Consider the following 20,713-nt stretch of genomic DNA (forward strand, 5'->3'; position numbering starts at 1 on the left):
GGGATCATATCAACATAGCATGTCCTTATTGACAATGCAAAAATAGTGGCTTTGTGGTCAGAAACAAACTAAGCTGCCGGAGGCGCAAACGTTGGCAGTTTTATCAAGCACAAAGCAACTTTTTTGCCCCTCTGGCCCTGTTGTGTTTTTTCATGGCACTAAAACAAGACGGGTGGAGTTGAGCGGCCTTAGACAGACATACACACAGACCTTGTCAAAATCACATCAATATCTTTTATGTATGTGGACTTTCCTGCTAGAGAAGCCAACCTAGATTATTCAACAAGTCTCTTCCACAGTGTTAGTGTAGTGATGTGACAGCGCGACAAAACAGCTTTTTCCAGAATAGGTTTGCTTGGCAAAAGCTTCAACCATAAAAATGGAAAAAGCAACAAACCCCCTGGAATCAATTTAAAAAAAGATCATCAGACTTGCACTTCATCTTCAACATATACATGTTATACAGAACAAAAAGAGTTGGCTATGGCTGAAATCCATTCAAATCTCCCCTGCTGATAAACTATTGATCTTACCAACAATGTATGTATGTATGTATCACTGCACCAAGGCTGAGCTTTCATCTTTGAAACCCAACATTTCTATAAAGTTCAGTTGAGCTTGCGTTTGCACTTGAATGGTGATGGACCCCTTTTTGTTTGTTTTTAAATTGTTAATTTGGTGATCTTTCTTTTTTTCTCTTGGATGGGTATAATCTACTCCCAAACTTGTTTTTGCCTCCTGCAGAGTAACACTACCATTAACTGACATGTGTGTGTGTGTGTGTGTGTGTGTGTGTGTGTGAGTGTGTGTGTGTGTGCGCGCGTGCTTGCGTGTATTGGAAAGCAAACATCTCTGGAGGTTTGGCTCGGCCGTAAGCAACAAGCATGACAATGCAGAGGAGAAAACAAGAAACAGAGAAAAGAAAAATGACCATTAGACAGTTTCATGGTAAGTTGTGTTCAAATATATTAATAATTACTATCAATTGCACAATACAGGAAAATAGTATTTTCATTACTGTATGCAGTTTAATGTAAATAATCACTTTATTTTGCGGGGGCATGATGTGTGGGCAATAATGTACCTTGAAATTGAGACTGAAATGGAGGAAAAGAGAGGAACTGGTGAGAGGAGGAGAGGCAGACTGGCTGGGCTTAAAAAGCAAATTTTGTCCAGTGTTCTGAAACTAAAGGTAGCTTTTTTTCCACAATATGATTCTCGTCTAGTTTGCGCCTCAACCGTCTTTGTCAACACGCAGCACATCAATTTCGCATTACATCCTGACAGACAGCTCGCCGCTCTCAGCTCACCCGTTACGGTGTGCATTTCCGAGCGTGCATTTGTACGAGATTGTCTCTCTAAGCTCTGTTTTCTTCTGCTCTTGAACTCACGTGTCCGAAACTTTCTTTTCTTTAACTCTTCTAGATTACTGGGTTGCACTGGGCAGGGGGTGATGGTGATACAAGCATAACCACATGTGCCACACTGATAAATGGAGAATTTCAATAATTCAGACACTTTGTATGTCTGGCTGCAAGACAAGACCGTCTCACCTACTTGAATCTGTAAACACCTGATGAATGGGAGCAACAACATCCCTCTTCAATTAGCGCATTGGAAATCACTGGCAAAATAGACGCATCAGACTGAAGAAGAGATAATCATTACCATTTTCTATCTACAGAGTGGAGAAGTGCAGACTGGCTTGATTCACTGTGCCTACACACATGGACCCAGCGTCAAATTACCTGTGGTACCAGCTTCCTTGAACAAATTTCACAAAGTGGAAACAAGAGACATTTTTACTTGCTCCTTTTCTGTTATTTGATGCCTGCAGTGGTGGGTCTTTTAAGGTAGCTATAGTAAAATAAAAAATAAAATAAAATAAAAACTACTGGAGTAATTTCACACAGTACAACTTTCAAAAGACTCCTCCACAAAACCATTTCTGAGATGGAATAGAAGTTAAATTTGCTCCAGGTGAAGAGATGTAATGTATTATTCACCAAAATGAAGTCTTTTCAAAGTTGTCCCTTCACTTCATACAATCGGATGAGGGAAGGGAGATGAGAAGGGAAGTAGAGGTGGGAGTTTGGGATGGCAAGCGAGGAAAACAGAGCTATTCTCTGAAACATGACAGCCCTGAAGGCTCGACGCACTGTTCTGCGTGCGGTGTGCTCCAGAGATGGAATGACTACTTACAAAGACAGCAGTGTCTTGGGGATAGAAATAGACAGGTGCATTATTCAGGACACATATCCACAAGTGCACATGTATATACACAGACACACAAGGAGGCAGGATGGGTGGGAGGTGTAACACAAATATAACTCAACAATCATATGTAAAAGTGAAGCCACACAGTGAGAAGATTTTCGGCTTACGCTGCATGCTGAGGGCTCGTAAACAAATACATATATTTACGTAAAAATACCTGCACTGTGTTAAAGGCCCTGGAAACCGCTTTTTCAGTGACCTAGTACTATAAGCAATGGCTTCCTACATGGACACATTATTTTCTGCTAATGTTAGGAAACTGCTCTTTCACTTGAGAAATGTCTGGATTTGTGTTTTGCCTTGTGCTTTTCTCATCGATTTCAAGTGGGCTGATCTCTGCTGGAGAAAAGCTGATGTCCCAATTTTCTATCTACCAATCTGGATTTCACAAATGTTACTTGGATGTTTAACTTTCCCTGCAGAGAATGATGTAAGCGCAGACTTTGATACACATTTATTTCCTGAAGGGGGGGAAAGTTTCTCTGTGGTTAAACTTTGGAGAAGAAAAATGTTTGCATAGTCAGACATTGTAGGTGATCATTGTGGAAGATTTTCTGTGGCGAAATCATATCAGACACTAATTATCTTAAAACAAGTTTGAGGTGAATCTTTAACTTGATTAGTTGCACATATTTATTATTAGTGAGAAAGACTTGTAAACAAGTTGTCATGTGATTTAAAGAGGAGTGACTGAGTCACTGAGTGTATAAATGCAGCCACTAGGTCTCCCAAACATATTCCTACATTATTGTTTTAAATTGTTTTACTGTCAACTGATATTGCGTGACCTTTAGAGACTTATCTTCCAAAAAACAGATTTCACCCGCATTTGGAAGTTGCTGCGTATAATCTCAGACTCTGACCTCTAACACAGTTCAGACTTGGTGAAGATAGGATCTAGAAACAACACAACAAAAACTCCTTAAGCTGCTCAACTGACACAGAACGAGTTTGTGGACACAGATCCAGTGCCCCGGGGGGATTTTTTTTTTTTTTTTTTTTTGCAGAGAGATACTGGATCTGTGTTTGGTTCATAAACGTTAGCATCACAATGAAATGAAGCTTATTTGGCTGTAAAAGCTCAAACAAACAACCTGGCAGATTGAATTACCAAAGCGAATCTGCAATTCATTAACAATAGAGAAGCGCCAGGTTTCGTTTCACATCACAAATTGCTTCATTGTCTGTGTTTTGTTGCTTTGGGAGAGGGCGTTTTAATTTTCAAAGAATAGTCCAGCGTAGGCACTTTTTGGATAAATCCTATATATTTTTTATGTTTCCGCTTTCACTGCAGTTTATAGGGATCCATAATTTCCTTTTCTTGAGTTATTTTCATTTTTATTGAACTTGATTTTATTTTGTTTTCCATGAATGCTATTATTTACTTTTTTATTATGTTACTTTAAACATTAGGAATAGGAGGCAGTCCCTTTTAGTTGATTTCTACACCGTCGGGATGTTTTCCTTACAGTTACATTACACTTCACTGACAGACACAGAGACACACACACACACACACACACCACTGACAGCCACTGGAGATTCAAAAGCACTGCCTCGAAAGACTGTGGGAGTCAATTATACCACTGTGATCTGGGCCATAGATTACGCTTATAATAATATTAGTATCTAATTACTGCCTCGCATCCTTCACGCCTCTTCTGCACTCCGTAATCATTATCGCCCACTGGCCTCGAATCACAGATAGTACACAGCGTTAAAAGGAAGAAATAGCACTTACTATTTGTTCTCGTTATAAAGCTACAGTTCTTTTTTCTTTTTCTATACACACGTTTATGTGTACACTGTGGCAAGCTACATTTATTGTAGACCTGCTTTGCCCTGTGTACCAGCTGTGCAAGTAACTAATGGAGGGCAGAGCTAGAGCAGACACACACACACACACACACACACACACACACACACACACACACACACACACACAGAGTTAAGTGCCTATGTAGAGCTGAGCAGCGAGGGGAGGAGGGAGAGGCAGAATTCAAACATGCAAAAGGAAAGCTTTACAAAGAGCTGTTGCATATAAAGTGAGGTGAATGCTTAATGTCAGGGTCTAATTAAGCCGTGTCTGTCTGTGTGGTTATGACAGACAGAGAAAACCACAGATGACGGGAGACGGAGATTGACAGATGGAGAGACGGGACGATAGGTCTGACTTGCAGCACTCTGACTGTGTTTCTCAGCGAGGTGTTAGCACAAACCTGATGTCCAGACAGCGCAGCATGGGATCAGCAGCCGTACCCAGCACCCAGATGGTGAAGCAGACCAGCAGCAGAGAGGTGGTGAGGATGGTGCGCCCCACTTCTGTGGATGTGTCTCTTACAGCCAGGCTCAGCGCCACGGCTCCCCTCAAACCTGAGGGCAGAGAAGACATTTCTGAGCAAACAGTGGGATTACCGCTATCCATCAAACCACAGGACAATCGTCCCAATCAATTATTTGAAAGAAGCAGTGGAGAGCAATCCAGTTAATAACTCTGTCCGTGGGTAACAGATTACACCCTGACTACCACTGTCATTGAGCAGTTACTGAGCAGCAAGCAGTCCTAGAACAAACTTGTAGATTGCTGTACAGTGGTGACATAACGCTTAAAGCCAAAACAATTCCCGGAGCAAATCCTTTGCTGCCATGAGAAACAGATGGGGGAGTTGGTGGTGGCGGTGGTGGTGGTGGTTGTGGTGGTGATGGCGGTGGTAGGGGAGTTTTGAAAAATAGCAAGACAAGGGCTTTTTACAAAGAAACCTTATGTAAGAGGTAAAGTGGGTCAGGCAAGCAGCAAAACATGCTGCTGCTGCACAACCCCACATCACTCCATATCAAGCATTCCTTTCTCCTGCATCATCAAACCGTCCACAGCTTCAACCTTTAGTCTCCCAGGCCAAAGTTTGATGTACTCTTCCTCCCAAGACACAGCTACAGAAATAGAAAAGGCTGAGAGTGAATTGTTAAAAAAGAAATTAAACATTAGGACGATATAAATTAGTACCTTCTGTAATGAGGGTAGTGAATTATTATAAAGCCTGGGGACAACGCTGGTCTTTGTGTCTGTTTTACTGACTTTATGCGCGCACACACACACACACACACACACACGTCCACAGGGGACATATTCTCTCAGCATCCTCACTAATGCCATTAGCTGCAGGCAGTGAGGAGAATGGAATAATTAAAGAGCTTTCACAGGATAAATCAGGGTAAAAGTTTTCATTTTTGAGGGTCTTGCGGAAATAACATCACCACTCCAACATTTATCACAATCACAGCCAGAGATGTGGCCAGACATACAAAATGGCGCTACAGGTGAATAACAAAATCATAATGAATAATGTTAAAAGGTGTCGTGATCGTTGGTAAACAGTACCTGCAAACATCATGAAGTGCTGGAAGGTTGCGGGTATCTTGTTTGTGCGGCCCAGGTTTAGCAGGAAAGACAAAGGGTAGATGTTGCATGCTCTTGAAATAAAGATGGAGAGCTATATGCATTGAATACAGATTAAGGAGAATACTTATGACTGAGAGACACTCATGGGTTCAAGTACACTTATCAGTCAGCATGTCCTCATGGAAATTTGATTTTTTTTTTTTTTTTTTTTATATGAAAACCGCAAAGTAGTATACAAGAAAAACCAACAGCCCTGGGGACAGATTTTTGTCAGAAACGCACCAGTTACTTTTTGAGTTCTAGTTTAACTGTTTGGGATTAAGTCTGGAGTAAATTATAATGGTCCAGGTTAAGGTAAATTACTGATACGTTTTAATAGTGTAAGGTTTTGCTTTATTTAATAAAAATAAAAATAAAATAAATAAATAAAAAAAAATCCCCTTGGCTGACTTCAAATAGCTCGATCCTTCCCATACAAAATACATGAAAGTCAATCCCATGGTAAATACAAGAGTACAAATTCTTCATGAGATCAGGCAATAAAAGCACAGCCATGAATATTACTATACACTTTCATATATGCACATGCACGCACACAGAGATACTTAAAAAAAAAAAAAAAAAAAAAAATCTCTGAATATTTTCTGTTTAGGATGCAAACACAGTGTGGCACCATGCCGAGGCACAGAGCCAATCAGTCTGTGCCAGCTGTCTCTGCCCTCCACACACACTTTGATGTTTCACATAGGATGGGACTGAATGCTAAGTGTCCTGGGCAGCAGTTAGGGAGAGGATATCTGTACAATTATCAGGGACATAGCTGCCCTTCTGGATACACTTAACACCTTTTGTCGTACTTTTAGAAGAAGTTACTGCGGCTCTATATAAACTCTTCAAACCGCATACGAGCTCGAGAGCAGCCTCGTGGGTAGGTTCTTGTTAGTGGTAGCTAATTCAAGGCTATAGGCCAGATGAAGCTGGGCTGGAGGGGATCAGGCAAGCTTTTTACTCTTAAAAAGAAAACAACACACATTTCTTAGACTCTTTGAATTTTAGTGCATAGAAATAATCTATTCAGACAGGTACCCCTGCTTTAGCTTCATGGGGAGAAGGGATTTGAGCTATTATACAATAATTCTAAATATGATGCCTGGAATAATAAAAGGGACCAATATCTTAGGCAGGGGACCTTAGTCTGACAGGGCTATTACTAAAACAGAGCTCCCTCAAACCCTGCAGTCAATATTAGATCTCATGCACCCTATGGATTTTCAAAAGTAATATCCTGCTCCCAAAAGCAGTCATTTCTCTTTATCAAAGGCCTCTGGGCTATTTGAATGGAGGTAATTAAGCACTTTCATCTCAGCCTCATTTCCAATAAAGCCCATCTCCATTGTCACTGGCAAAGGCTGCAAGCTACAGTGATTAAAATCTACTGCGTAACCAAAGAGCGATTAACAGGGTCGAATTACTGGGGTTATTTCATTTTTATAGACACTTTTAGCGACATACAAGAGGACTTTGACCTCCATTTATTCCTGTTTGTACATCCGGGTCAGCTTCCAGTAGATGTACTTCACCTTTTTTTTTTTTTCCCCCACTCTAAGTTTTTGTTATTGAGGCACAATTAAGGACAAAGCTGAACAGGCTAAGTGCTCAAGTCAAAAATGTCTCACTGGCAGACCTTCCCACTGAACATAAGAGCATTGGAGAGAGAATCTGCTCAGCCGACTCGTTCTCTGGCTCTTTTGACCCCATGATGGAAGATGGATTGTAATAATAATTGCTGGCCATCTGGGCATTGGACTGTGAAAGAACATCTCCTTGGAGTGCGGCCACTACAGTCTCTCCTCAGGCATACGCTATGGTCATGTCGGCTCTCAGGCAAGGACAATTGTACCATGGGTAGGCAGCAGTCCATTACTAGCCCTCCATTTCCCCTCAGGAAGCAAAGCTGACGGACAAAACAGCAGCTGTGAATATCACACAGCTGCTATGATAATATAACTTTAACATGTGATGAGTATTATTAGGATTATTATTAGCTTCTTTGGATAGCATAGCATGTATTGTAACTGCATTGCATTCTGGTCTACAGAGGCTGCTGCCTGAATAGAAACTAATGCATCTGCCTGTGGTTTTTGAGTCCAGGTACAAAATAATGAATCTAATCAGAAGCTTTTGCTATTTTTAAAACAAAAACAAAAAAACTTTACATTAACTGTTGATGCTTTACATAGCTGTGCATTATTCTCCTGTCAAACTACACTGTAGATGCCCTGGAAGTAGGGCAGCAATTAATGATCATTTTATTATTGATTAATCTGTGTTTAGGAATTTGTGAAAGAAAAAAAATGCTCATCACAATTTCCCAGAGCCAAAGCTGACATTTTCTTATGCTTGTTTTGTCCGACCAACCATCTAAAAACCAAATATTTTAAATTTACATTATTAAAAAAAAAAAAAAAAAAAAAAAAAAAAACAAAAAGGAGAAAAGCAGCAAATCCTCACATTTGGGAAGCTGGAACAAACAATGGTTCTGCTATTTTATATTGATAAATGGCTTAAACTGTCAATTGATTTTTAAAATCACTGTCTGGAAGTTTTCGATTGACTAATTGATGAAGCGACTCATCATTACCGTCTGTTCAGTTGCTGGGGAAAAGAAAAAAAAAAAAAACACCACTAACTAATATCTTGCATTGCTAAGTAAGTAAATATGCATCACTAACAGCCATTTACAATGTTAAAAGCATTTTAGAGCAGATTTTTCCTTTAACAAGATGGGAATACCATCTAACCAACAGCACAGACCTCTTTCACTTGAGTTTCTAGAGCTAATAAGATTTAATCTTCAACCTCAACAGGGATATGGTGCTTAATCCACTACAAATTAAAGTACTGTAAGCTTATTTCAAACAGGCAAACATATTTATTCCACAGAGCTTTGCTAGAGAACAGAAAACAAGCAGCGGCAACAATAATTAAAGACCTATTTAAATTTGTGTTTCATCAGCGTTCTTTAGAACAAACGCTGCACTGCAGCATCTTAATCTGCAGAGATGGTGATCATTGGAGACTGGCTGAATGGCATTTGCAGAGCTCACCAGATCAAACCTGCACAATTTAAGAGACTGACTGAGGGAATCACTGCACTGCAGCAACACAGAGGCAAGGCAGAAAACAGGAATGCCACTCTGGTCAAGTAAGTGACTGATGACTGTGCAGATAGAAATTATGACTGAAGGTAGAGGAGACAGAGCAAATCAGAACAGGGCACCATTTGTGGGGTCTGAGTGGGTTCTTGAGGCTGCACAGTAGGGAGTGAAGACGCTCCATCATGTAGCAGGAAAGGATACAAATGCTCCAGAAATGAAGAGGGCTTTGAAGACATGGTAAGGAAACATCAACAATACATATCCCATGAAGCTGAAGATGAAAATCTCCCCGAGGAAGTTGAAGACTTCAAAGAGCTGCAAATTATGAAAGGGATTGAGAGGATCATGAGAGAGAAGGTCATTTGAGATGAGGAGTTCAGGGTGGAGGGTGTGTGAATGCGTGTGTGTGTGTGTGTGTGTGTGTGTGTGTGTGTGTGTGTGTGCAGGGGGTGAAAGTGAAGGACTCAGATCGGAAACAGGTAAACAGGCTTAGATTTGTACAAACATGACAGATCCAGTGTTGATGTTATTCCTCGATCACTTCGAGGTAGCAACTGCAAACATTTACATCTGGATGACATAATGTGGTTGTATTTAGCACCAGATGCATTTCTGTCATTACTGTCTTCCTAAAAATGTTTATTACACACAGGTCGTTTGTGGATACACATGTAAAGAATGACTGGACTTTAAAAGATTTTTGTTTTGTTTCTCATGATACTTCATAGTGGATGAGGGATCTTACAACACTTCCTACACTTCCTGTAATGATGCAGGACATAATAGAGAGCTTGGGTGTCATTTACTGTAGATATAAATAAAATCGGAAACACTTTTATGAAGTATTTCTGGATAAGAAATCAAATATTAATTAAGGGCCTTATGTTGTATCTGGATTACATTAGAGCAGATGTTATTATTTAATAAATGATTTATTAGTTTCTGTTTCTATCACTTAAACCAGCTTTGCTTTGGTCTAATTGAATTAGTGTACCTTTTCCCTTAAGAGCCACATATCACAAGGACAAGAGATGCCACAGAGAGAAATATTTCTCCTATTAGTTATTCAACCAGTGTCTGTATACGCTAAATCACTTTGTCTTTCGCTTTGAGCTGCAGCTGCATGTATAAATCATAAAAATGTAGATAAAGGCATTCTGCCAAGTAAACATACTGCACCATACACATTCACTGGCTACTACATAGCCAATTCACTTTGCTTCAACTGTGCTGCATCGCCTTTTAAAAAGGTTTTTCTGTGATAAACAGTTAGCTGCACTGTGGCACCGATAATGAATAATAAATGCGTAGATGAGTATATGTGTGTACTTCTGATTTATTTGCTCCTCTGTGAAGCTTGCCGGTACAGTATGACAGTGGGCTGGCCTCCATCTGTGCTCTGCCTTTTAAGCAGATAGCTGGAGACTAACCTCCCACACAGACACCCACTGGACAACCAGACCACTAATGGCAATTAATGATTGCTTGCGCACGGCACGCAGGACACAAACATTGGCATCAAAAGGCAATGTGAACAAAGTGAGGAGACTGAAAAATACTGTTCAAAACAGACAACAAACATCAGTGGAATAGTGCTCAATCATCCTCCATAATCCTACCTGCTTGGTCCTGGCCCTGCCCTCAGAGGATAAATTATGAATTGTGTATCTTGCTTGGCTCAAGCCACAAAACAGCACTGCCACAATACCTGAAAAAGATAAGAAAATATGCAAGTGAATTTACAAAGAAAATCAGAAAGCAGACCAGCAAAATGGCTAATCAGGTCTTAAACATCCATGACGTGTTTGTTGTAAATGTGAGCATCAATATTTTGTGAATAAAAATTCCTGGCTGACTGTTCTATGCACAGCAGGGAGTTAAACAATGTGCTGTATCTGATTAGTACAAAATATGCGAAATAGCTTATACATGCGCATATTATGTAATCAGGCTGCAAGAATGTATGTTTGTGTGCTGCTTAACACAGAGCAGTGGGGCTTCTAATGATGAGAATGAGCTACAGGAGGTTTTAACATCATTGTAAAAAGATTTTTGAAAGAGATTTTGTCAGACTGCAGACGAATTTTAAAATCAAAGCAACTGACTTCCAGTTTACTCCAAAAACATGATTTTTAAATTAAACCTGGAAATGATGGTTGACGTCTCAGCAGAACAATGCATGTGTGCATTGTCCCAAAGGCCCATGGGGTCCAAGTGAATCCTCCTGTCTGCAGCTACTTCTGCATTTGACCAAGAAGTATGTGACATTAGATCACACCAGCCCAACCCTGTATCCACCCATTGTCCTGGTTCCAGTGAATTCCATCTGTATAAACAACTTAATCAAAATGTGCTGTCCAACCCAACTTAAGCATCCTCATGTTTCTGGCCCAAAACTTTAGTTGTTTTTCTACTCCAGGGATATGAAGCTGTGGAAATAATAGATGCTAAACAATGATATCGTCGCAATAGATCGTGCCAGATGCAGAGGAGCAGAAATTAACAGAAGGAAAACAAATGACAAGCAAAGTACAGACGGGAAAGAAATGCAAAGAAGGCAGCTCCACAGAGACAGGAAACAGGGTGGAGGGACTGATTAGGGGCCCTGCTTGTACAGAGGAGTTTGGCTGGACCAGAGTGCTGGAATCTGAAACGCATAGCATGAAAAGGTGGGTTGCCTCACAGGACATGCTTGCTTTGTTGCAGAAATTCAATTTCACATTTTTGCTCCCTCTGCTTTGAGACAGAATCACAGATGATGGCAAAATGCAAAATTACTGTGATGGGACAGAGCTGGCAGTAATAAATATGGCAGCAGAGAAAAGATAGCACCTGTGATTCTGCCTGGTAAGTGAAACCAGTCCATTACTCTCTCTTCACCATCCGCCTGGATGCTGACCTGTACCTGCATTATGCTAGCTCCAGTAATCCCTGCTCACAATGTCCTTTCCAGCACTGTGCAACAAAGTCTAATGGAGCATGCCAGCATGGCAGATCTCGTTTTGGTTCCATTTGGTTTAGGGCAACATCCTCCTCCTTGGTTTACATAACACAGACAGAGGTAACACATCATCCACCATCCACATAAAGGCTCTTCCGCACCGGGCACTTGGCAACAGATGAGATACATCCCATAATGAGCAGTTGTGAGGGGCATAAGATTAATGATAACAGGGCTCCCTGTGAGGCTGAGGGTCATTAGACACACCCTCACTAAACTCCAGCAATTAACTGACACAGAAAGAGCCTCGGTTACCAAAGGACACCAGGGAATACTCCCATCGCTCTCTGGGTCCCTGTGTATGAGGTGCTGCTTCACCCCAGACAGACCTTTAAAGACCGTTGAAAAGAGAAGCATTCCGCAGATTATTTTTGTCGGGTCCAATTTTGTACCAAGAATATAGAAGATTGCAACAGGACTCATTTTTAGATTACTGTGACCAAACATCAGCATGAAAATTGGTTTTATAACACTGCAGGTTTAAAGTCAAAATGAAGTATTTCACTATAAGCCCCGGTAACACAGCACAAAGTTGCACCTCTGCTAAAAAATACCCAAGGCTTTGCATCGGATAGTATTGATCATCACTGCCCAAGGTTTCGCTGCTGTTTGCCTCCCACATTGGGCAGCATTCAGAGTGGTGTACTTTATAGACAGGGCATCTGGGTCCAATAGACAAAGGTCAAGTTATTTCATTAAAACCGTCTTCTCCTCCTCCACAGGCCACAGGGAGTGCTGCCAAGTCAGAGCAAGCTCTACAACATCAGCTGAATGAGTGGAATCCCTCTGACACAATCAGGGCAGGAGGAACAACAACACTTAAGTGTGCATATGTACACTACATGCATATTTCAGAGCTTATGTCTGATCGAAGAAGAAGTAGATTGCTCCAACAACTAAGCAAGGTTTTCTTCACCTCCCCAAGCTACTTGTTATTTTGGATACTGTGAATCAATTAAGTGAAAAAATAACAAGACAATAAGTAAGAGAATAAGAAAGAAATAAAAAACGGCCCTTGGTGAGGAATAAAGAAATCAATGGCAGGAATTGTGAAGCAGATCATGCTGTATCTATTTTCACATGTGATCTGAGCACTTTTTGACTTTCCAGGAAGGCTGTGCAAACATCTAGGGCAAAAATACTATTACACGTTGCTGCTATCTGTGGGGCCATCTCCAAACTAAAAGGTGCAAACATGCTCAGACACAGGAGGGTAGACACCATTTTAAAATGAGTTATTGCTGTTGAGCCCAGAATGGGATTGGTAACCGCATTTCCCAAGTAGAGAAGAGATGGCTTAATACTTTCTTATCTAAACATTATTGACTCCCTGTAATGCCAAGGACTCTCAGAGGGTAAGGTATGTGTGTGTGTGTGTATGTAAGGAACAGGCTTTCTTCAAATGTACAGGAGGTGTGAGTTGGCTGAAAAGAACATTTAATCCGTTTTTGAGTAAGGAATTGCGCAGATGGTCATGTCTGGACAACCGAGAATGTGCACACATCATTTCCAGGTTTGTGGAGTGCAAGTGGTCGCAGATGCCATTAAAGCAACAGAGCTTGCCAATCAAACAGCTGCTTGTGTCACTGATGCTGAGGAGCAGTAAGCGAGTCAGTTCATGCAGTTGAGAAGGAGTGCCTGAGGGGAAAAGGGCAGCGGTTCACTAACAGGATTTGTATTCTGTCTGACCTCCCAGCCAGCTAGAGCACCATACCATTTGGCCACACACACACACACACACACACACACAAATGACATATAAGCCATATAGCACTCACCTGACAGTCCACTGGCTTCAGCTGAGAGAAAACTGCTCCAGGACAGAAGGAAGAGGACTGATGTTTCCACCAGTGGGCTCTCATGCAGTCGCGTGAATTTGGTGAGGTGGAAAGAGAGTTAAAGATATACAAGAAGATAATCATACAGTATTTCACACATTGCATCAGGCTAATACATGGTCGATATGGCAAATGCAATACAAATTTATGACAGTCGGAGCAGACTACACGGACCCTCCAGTGCAACAGCCTGTGGGCAGAGAAGCACTGCAGTGCTGCAAACAAAGAGCAACTGCAGAAGAGGGGATTCACCATGTAGAGTATTCCAACGGGTCTTAATGAGATCCTTTCTGCGAGTTCTCCAACAAAGTCAACATCCCACTCTTGCCCTCAAAGTATATATAGTAAGTCTTTACAGTGTTCCATCCAGAACAACACAGGACTAGAAGTTCTACATTTGTGATAGTCACACAGAAAGTGAAGGCATACATACTGTAAGTATTACGTTTTAGGGCAGTTTACTGCTCTGCATTCCCAACCGCCCTAAACACCCTGCTGGCTTACAATAATGAAAACACATTTCTAAGTCTGATTGTTTCCATCTGTAATCAGCCAGAGCAGGTATAGTAAGTAATTAAAAAAATAACTGAGCAAATGTATGTAAAACTGGATCTCTTTGAGACATTACTGTTTGAAGAGACATCACAAAGAGCAGGATGTTGCTATGGTTGGCATCAGCAAAATCTAATAAATGCTCACTTTGTACTTTGCCCGCACCCAGAGATTAGTCACTGTAAATAAGAGCTAAGCTGTGCTCCAAACCTCCCATGACACATTCTCATTTTTCATCCTAAAGTCTAATTACTAGAACATCAGAGAGAAATGCTGGACAACAGCGCAAGTCGAAACTTCATCAGAGGCCATTGGCTTGATTGACGACCTCTCTGCGACCATTAATGTCGCAGGAGCATTTAAGATTTAGCCGCATTGCTTTTGTTGATAAAGGTGGTACAGTAGGGGGGTTTGTTAGAGAAGCAATTACCAAGTTGAGGAAGTGGATAGATTGTAGTGGATGGTGAGGGGATAATTGACTTTGGGGTGGAAATGAAAGGATATGAGGGCTGTTATGACTGTGAATATGAAACCCAAGAGGAGGGAGCCGGCAAGCACTCCCAGGAAATAACCAACAGAGTGGAGAAAGGCAGGGGGGTTGAAGGTGCGTCCTGCCCCCATCTGGCTGTAGGTGTTGATGGCACTACAAGAAAAATAACACCACATACTCAAAAATGAAAGAGAGGCAAATTTCTATGGAACAAAAAAAAAAAAAAAAAAGAAAGAAAGAAGCCAATAGCACAATTACAAGAGAAGTGAATATGAGTGTTACTGACACTGAAACATTAAAGCAACAACATTTTGTTGTTTATGGCTCTAAGAGAAATGCTGTCATCAGAAATACAGCCCACTAGGTTCCTGGCATAAACCAGTCTGGAGCAGTGAGCATAAATTCACATGTTTAATATGCTGAGCAAAGCCTTTAAATGCAATTTATTGGAGTCATTCCTAAGAATACATGGCCTCCTTTAGAAGTTAAATCCTTTCCTGAAAAACAATCCATTCTGAATTATTTGCCTCTGAGACGTCTCCTAGTAGTTAGAGGGAAACAGGGGAAATACTATTGATGTTCACAAAGACAGCAGCATTGTGCTTTTCACACTGCTATAAATATTTACTTTGTGGGGGGAAAGGGGACTTCAACATGCCAGTCATTGAGTGCAAAAGAGGCCTCACAGGGAGGAGAGAGGGAGAGAAAAATTGGGAAGGAGGGAAAGAAAGAGAGAGGGCCTGAGGTGAAGCAAGCAGAGGCAGGCAGCCATGTGAGTGGCTGATGGAGCTGGCTGCCTTTGTGGAATGACAGTATTTCTTAACCCACCATAGACCCTCCCATGTACTGCCTTTGGACTTTGACTGCTTTGAATGAATGTCAAACCTTTGAGTCAGCAAAAGCAATGTGAAAGTGGTATTTGGCGTTTATGCTTCCTTCATGTGAACTGGCACAGCTTCTGATAGCCAGGGTAACCCAGAAAAGTTGCAATAATCCAGCTAACATGAAAAGATCCTTACGGTGTCAAAAAAATGTCTACCAAACTGTTGACAAATGAACCAATAATGCATCTCCACTTTTCATGGTGTCAGGTTAAAATGAGCTAGTACGCGCCACAACATGCCTTAATCTCCATAGCAAAAAGGGGAAGAATCAATCAAGCTGTTGCTAATGAGCTCAGCAAGCTGAAAAAGGGAAAATCTATTATGCCCTAAATGAAAATAAAGACTCCAGTTGTGTTAGCACATTAAATTTGGCGACTAGTCACTTGTTCTCCATGACCCTCTGTGAAATTGTATCTCTAGACATCTGGTGCTGCTAATTCCAAGTCAAAATTCTTCAAGATGTCAACACAGGATCTGGTTGAATAGAGGCTGCGTCAGGGCTGCTGGAGCAGGAAGTTTAGTGCCTGTGAGAGGGCACATCAGCGTAAGGTTGAGCTGCTCCCGGAGCTTGTTAAAATTCCAGTGCCAGGACCCCGCGTGGCTCACTAATAAGGGCCGGCTTTGTGTGTGGGGCCAGGGCGACCGGCAGGCTAGCGAGCCAGTCAAGTGACAGGAGATGGCACGAAGGCCGGTCACGCCACTCCAGGAACAAACACAGTACTATCTGACTGTTTGTCTGGGAAGACGCACAGGCTCCCTCCTCCGCGCTTCAATGTACACAGAGTTAGCAGCCACGGCGTGAACAGCAATCTCCACACCCGCCTCCTTTTCTCTCCATCTGCCTGCCTGTCTGGGCCCATTTGTGCGATTGGAGAAGGAGATGTCAGAGTGTGCAGGTACTGTACATGTGATGTGTCATTCTTTGTGAATAGAAAATACAAATATGGACACATATCTTATCCCTGTCAACTCCTTTCCACCTTCATTTGTTCATCTGCCTGCCTGGCCATTAATGTGAACCTATGTGAGTTCTTTACCCTCTCCCATTTCCATCTCTCTGCTCCCCATCTTACCATCTGTTAGCACGTATACTTCACTAGCTTTGTTCACTAGCATTGTGTAAACAGAGCAGACAGTGACTGCAGTGTGTGTGAGCAGGGCAAACATGCATATTTGAGAGCTGCACTGGAGAAAGTGGAAAAAGTGGAGGGAAAACAATGAAGCAATTGAAATGCATGGAGAAGGCATGACTACTTCATTACGCTTTCAATTATTTTATGCTGCACTTGGTCTGAATTTGACAGTAGCTGTGTTAGCCGAGTTTGTTTTGCTGGGAGTGTGTCTCTACTCTGGCAGTGAGTCTCTCCACTGAGTACCTTAATGAGATGCTGACAGTGCCAGGGGCAACTCTCTTACGCAGTCCACTGCATAGCATCTGAGGCACTCATGCTGTTTTGCCATTCACACCCTTTCCTTAAAGCTGGCAGCATCCATCCAGCTTTCCCTCCCCCACACATCCACCTCCATAATGCCAACCGGAAAACAGTGAGCTCCCACACAATTAAACCTAGAAATACAGTAGATTCCGAGGGCAAAGACAAATCCTGAAGCGAAATACTCACTGTGACAGGACGATGGCCACAGCATCATTCAGGACACTCTCACCAAACAGTAGGGTGTGCAGATCTGGGTCCACATGCAGATCTGACAACAGGCCAAGCACTGAAACTAAAAACAAAACAAGAGTTACGGCTGTTTAAGACCACAGATAGCACAACAATTCCTCTGCTAATCACACTGAAAAATTGGTGTGGAATATCACCTCTGCTGCTACAAACAGGAGAAAGCAGAGGAATTAATGTTACACTGTAACAATGAGAGCTGACAGAAAATGTCAGCACACTGACAACACTGGAAGGAAGGTTTTGACACATGGAGCAGCCAGAGTAACTAAACCAAGCAAAGACTTGTTCGGCCCCAGCTTAAGACAATACACAATGCTTGGAAAACACAATATTTATCTCTATTTAGGAAGCAGAACAGATTGTTTTGCTTTACTGTGTATGGTATTCATTGCATGAATGAACTGTGTAGTCTGTCATTATGCACTATAAAGAAGTATACACCTAATTTATCATTGACAACATGCAATATTTGACATTAAATAGCAGTCTGAGTGTGGGATTGTGTGTTTTACAGGGTACATTTCCTGTGTTTGAAAATCACACTCATACCACCTGTAGTAATAACATGGCAATCTGTTATTTGCTGGCAGAAGCAGCAGCAACAAGGGCAGATACTGAAAATCATCTGAGCAAAGTAAATGACTGAATTGCTTGATATGATTTGTATACATTTGGATGCTGATAGTTTCCAGCTGTTACAATTTCCTTATTGTTAGTGCTGCAGGTGTTTTTCTGTTTCATATCATGTTCGTGTTCAGTGAGCGTGAATATATGTGGGAGTGTGTTTATTAGCTTGGGGCTTTCCTACAGTTCTCACTACAGAGAGAAATAGCAACTAGGATTTGGGGAATCGTGAGAGGTCGATGGAGGGAAAAGAAGGAGATCAGAGCTAAGATACTGCAGCTGATTAAAACTTCCAAAAAGGAGCCAATTACTGTCTTTTGGGGGAGGGGGGGGGCAACTACAGATGGAGAGCTCCATGCTTTAAATAACGTCAAAATTTACTCACTGCTCAGCAAGGTCACTCTCACTCAGGTCCCTCTTGCATAATGACTTACAGTGGACATGGGAGTTTACACAGACAAGGCAGTTGTGACTTTGTGTGTATTTGGACATGTGGAGTGCAGTGCAACTGGTAAATGGTACTGTTCGCCGTTAACAGCGTATAACATACGAGCACAGTCAAAACTTGAAAAACTTATCATATACAAACTGTCGACTATGATGAGAAATCAATTAAAAATCAATAATCAAATTTGAATCCCACATTTAAAGCAGCTCCCTTATGCTGCCACAAAGCTATTTCACAAAGAATCAAAATAATGGAAAAAGTGTAAACTGAGCAGAACACTGGTGTTTTTGCAAGAATGCCAAACTATGACGGTGGAGGTGGACACACAGCTACAGATGAAAAAAACGGTACAAACTCAGGGCGAGCTACAAAATTTTGTATCCTAGCATCCACCAAGCTTAAGACAGTTTGAGCTGAGAAGACAGGATGTCCAGTGATAAGTCAAACGAAACTGGACCTGCTGTGTAGTCTTGACTGTTTCAGTCCCCAATCATTTACTGTAACTCTGTACAGTAGATGATTCAACTCTTATGTGATGTCAAGGTGTGAACCATCTACAGAGATTATGATGAGATTCAGATCAGCGTTGGAAAATACAAACAGTTTTATTACTCACTTATTCATACAGCTGAATCTCTCGACACACTCTGACTGCTGAGAAGAATACGAGCTGAACTCCACGGTGAGTTCGCCATCAGCAAACATCTAGCGGAAGATGCTGAGCATATGAATGAGCGTGTGCACACACGTACACACACAATGTTTGGCACCACAGGATGGCTAAGTGTTGACACTGAGTGACAGGGAGAATACTGACACTGACGAGACAGTGACATGCCTGTCAGCTCTGCACTTCATGACACCTCAAGTATCTCCTTCTACAAGATATCGGTTGTAGCTTTGTTAGCGCTATGTTTACTGATACTGTAGATCAGATTAGATTACATGAGATAAATAGAATGATAAAAAGATGGGTAGACAGATATACTAGATAGAAAAAAAATAAAATACGGGCACAATTATTATAACTGCCAGAGTAAAAACCAGAATAGGTTTCCAAACAAGCAAAACAAAATTATCATATAACAAAAACAACACAAACACACAAAACATTTGCAATGATATAAACATGGACAGGAAAACAGAAACTCAGAGCAATGCCATTCTGAAGGCAAGACAATGTAATATTCAAAACAACAACAGCTCCCAGTAGATTAATATTCTACCTGGAACCGAGATGCAAACAGAATCCTATAAATTAGTTTCAGGAAAATTTGTGATATGAATAATGAGTCAATTCTGATAGCGCCATTTGGCCCTATCGTGAATACCAGGCCAGTGAGGGCATCACAGTCAGGATACGACCAGACTGATAATAAGAGCAGTGGCAAGAGAGCAGCCTCAGGACTTGTTTTGACAGATCTGGCTCTTTGGTCTTTGACAGGTTTAAAGCTCTTCCTGGTTGGGGAAAATCCTTTATCTGGAGAGGGTGAGGTAGGCCCTGGAGTCAGGACCGTTCCATCTCCCTGCTCCCATAATGCCTGGCTGATGACAGCATGTCGTGCACCACTCACACTGCATAACAAAAAAAAAAAAAAAAAAAAAATGTCCGCCCCACACACACATACACTAGGGTGCGGGTTTGCTGTGTTGTCATGGCAACCCCGTCCTACAGCTGTCAAGTGTTCATCAGTTTCCACAGCAACACCATAAGGTGGAGAGACAATTATTTCAGACATAATACAGTTGAAAGGGTCGAATGGAAACCTTATTAGGTCAAATTACCCTGCTGCAGGGGTTTAGCAGAGGCAAAGCTCATGGCCGTCTCAGCCAGAGAGCGTGGGATTTGCTCACTGATTTGACCAAATTAGGGAGATATAATCCTGAAAGTGATGCATTAGAAAAGAGATAACAGTCAACAGGGAATTACTATAATCTCCCCAGCTCCGCGTAAAAAGTGCTCAATTTCCAAGTCTGGCAATCCAGCTCTGACGTACGAAGAGAAACATATGTGTGCAGTGCGCATGTCAGGAGAACTACTGAAAAATGCAAAAAGAAAAACAGCAGCAAAAAAAACCCCCAAACAAACAAACAAACAACAGTCTTTCCTTTGAGGAGTCAACTGAGGGTTTCACTGACCTTTGTAAGCATCCCTGAGGCTGGAGGATGCAGCACAGCAGGCATTCCACTTTATGACCTGAACCTTATGCCCTGAACCTTATGCCTTGCTCTGAGTCTGAGAAGAACAGGTTTCATGGCTACAGAGCTTTGGGGACTTTCATAAAACTAACAATTAAAAAAAACAAAAACACATTTTTAAATGACTGATCAAATGGGATTTTCAAGACTATAAGAG

The 20,713-nt window shown here is 41.6% G+C and overlaps 1 protein-coding gene across 1 annotated transcript in view; it reads right to left on the reverse strand.

Moving 5' to 3' along the window:
• Nucleotides 1–20,713, reverse strand: part of LOC111665169 (sodium/hydrogen exchanger 9-like) — a 57,505-nt gene that overhangs the window by 26,481 nt on the left and 10,311 nt on the right. Inside the window, exons 6-12 of the mRNA XM_087177632.1 lie at nt 17,223–17,328; nt 14,731–14,869; nt 13,615–13,720; nt 10,455–10,543; nt 9,037–9,150; nt 5,657–5,768; nt 4,497–4,650 (exon numbers count right to left, since the gene is read on the reverse strand). Of these exons, the coding sequence (XP_087033758.1) occupies nt 4,497–4,650; nt 5,657–5,768; nt 9,037–9,150; nt 10,455–10,543; nt 13,615–13,720; nt 14,731–14,869; nt 17,223–17,328 (820 nt within the window). The remainder of the gene's footprint in view (nt 1–4,496; nt 4,651–5,656; nt 5,769–9,036; nt 9,151–10,454; nt 10,544–13,614; nt 13,721–14,730; nt 14,870–17,222; nt 17,329–20,713) is intronic.

Source organism: Seriola lalandi, unplaced genomic scaffold, assembly GCF_002814215.2.
Source record: "Seriola lalandi dorsalis isolate HSWRI2012SDOR001 ecotype SW California unplaced genomic scaffold, Sedor1 jcf7180002054616, whole genome shotgun sequence".
In the NCBI taxonomy this organism is placed as follows: domain Eukaryota; kingdom Metazoa; phylum Chordata; class Actinopteri; order Carangiformes; family Carangidae; genus Seriola; species Seriola lalandi.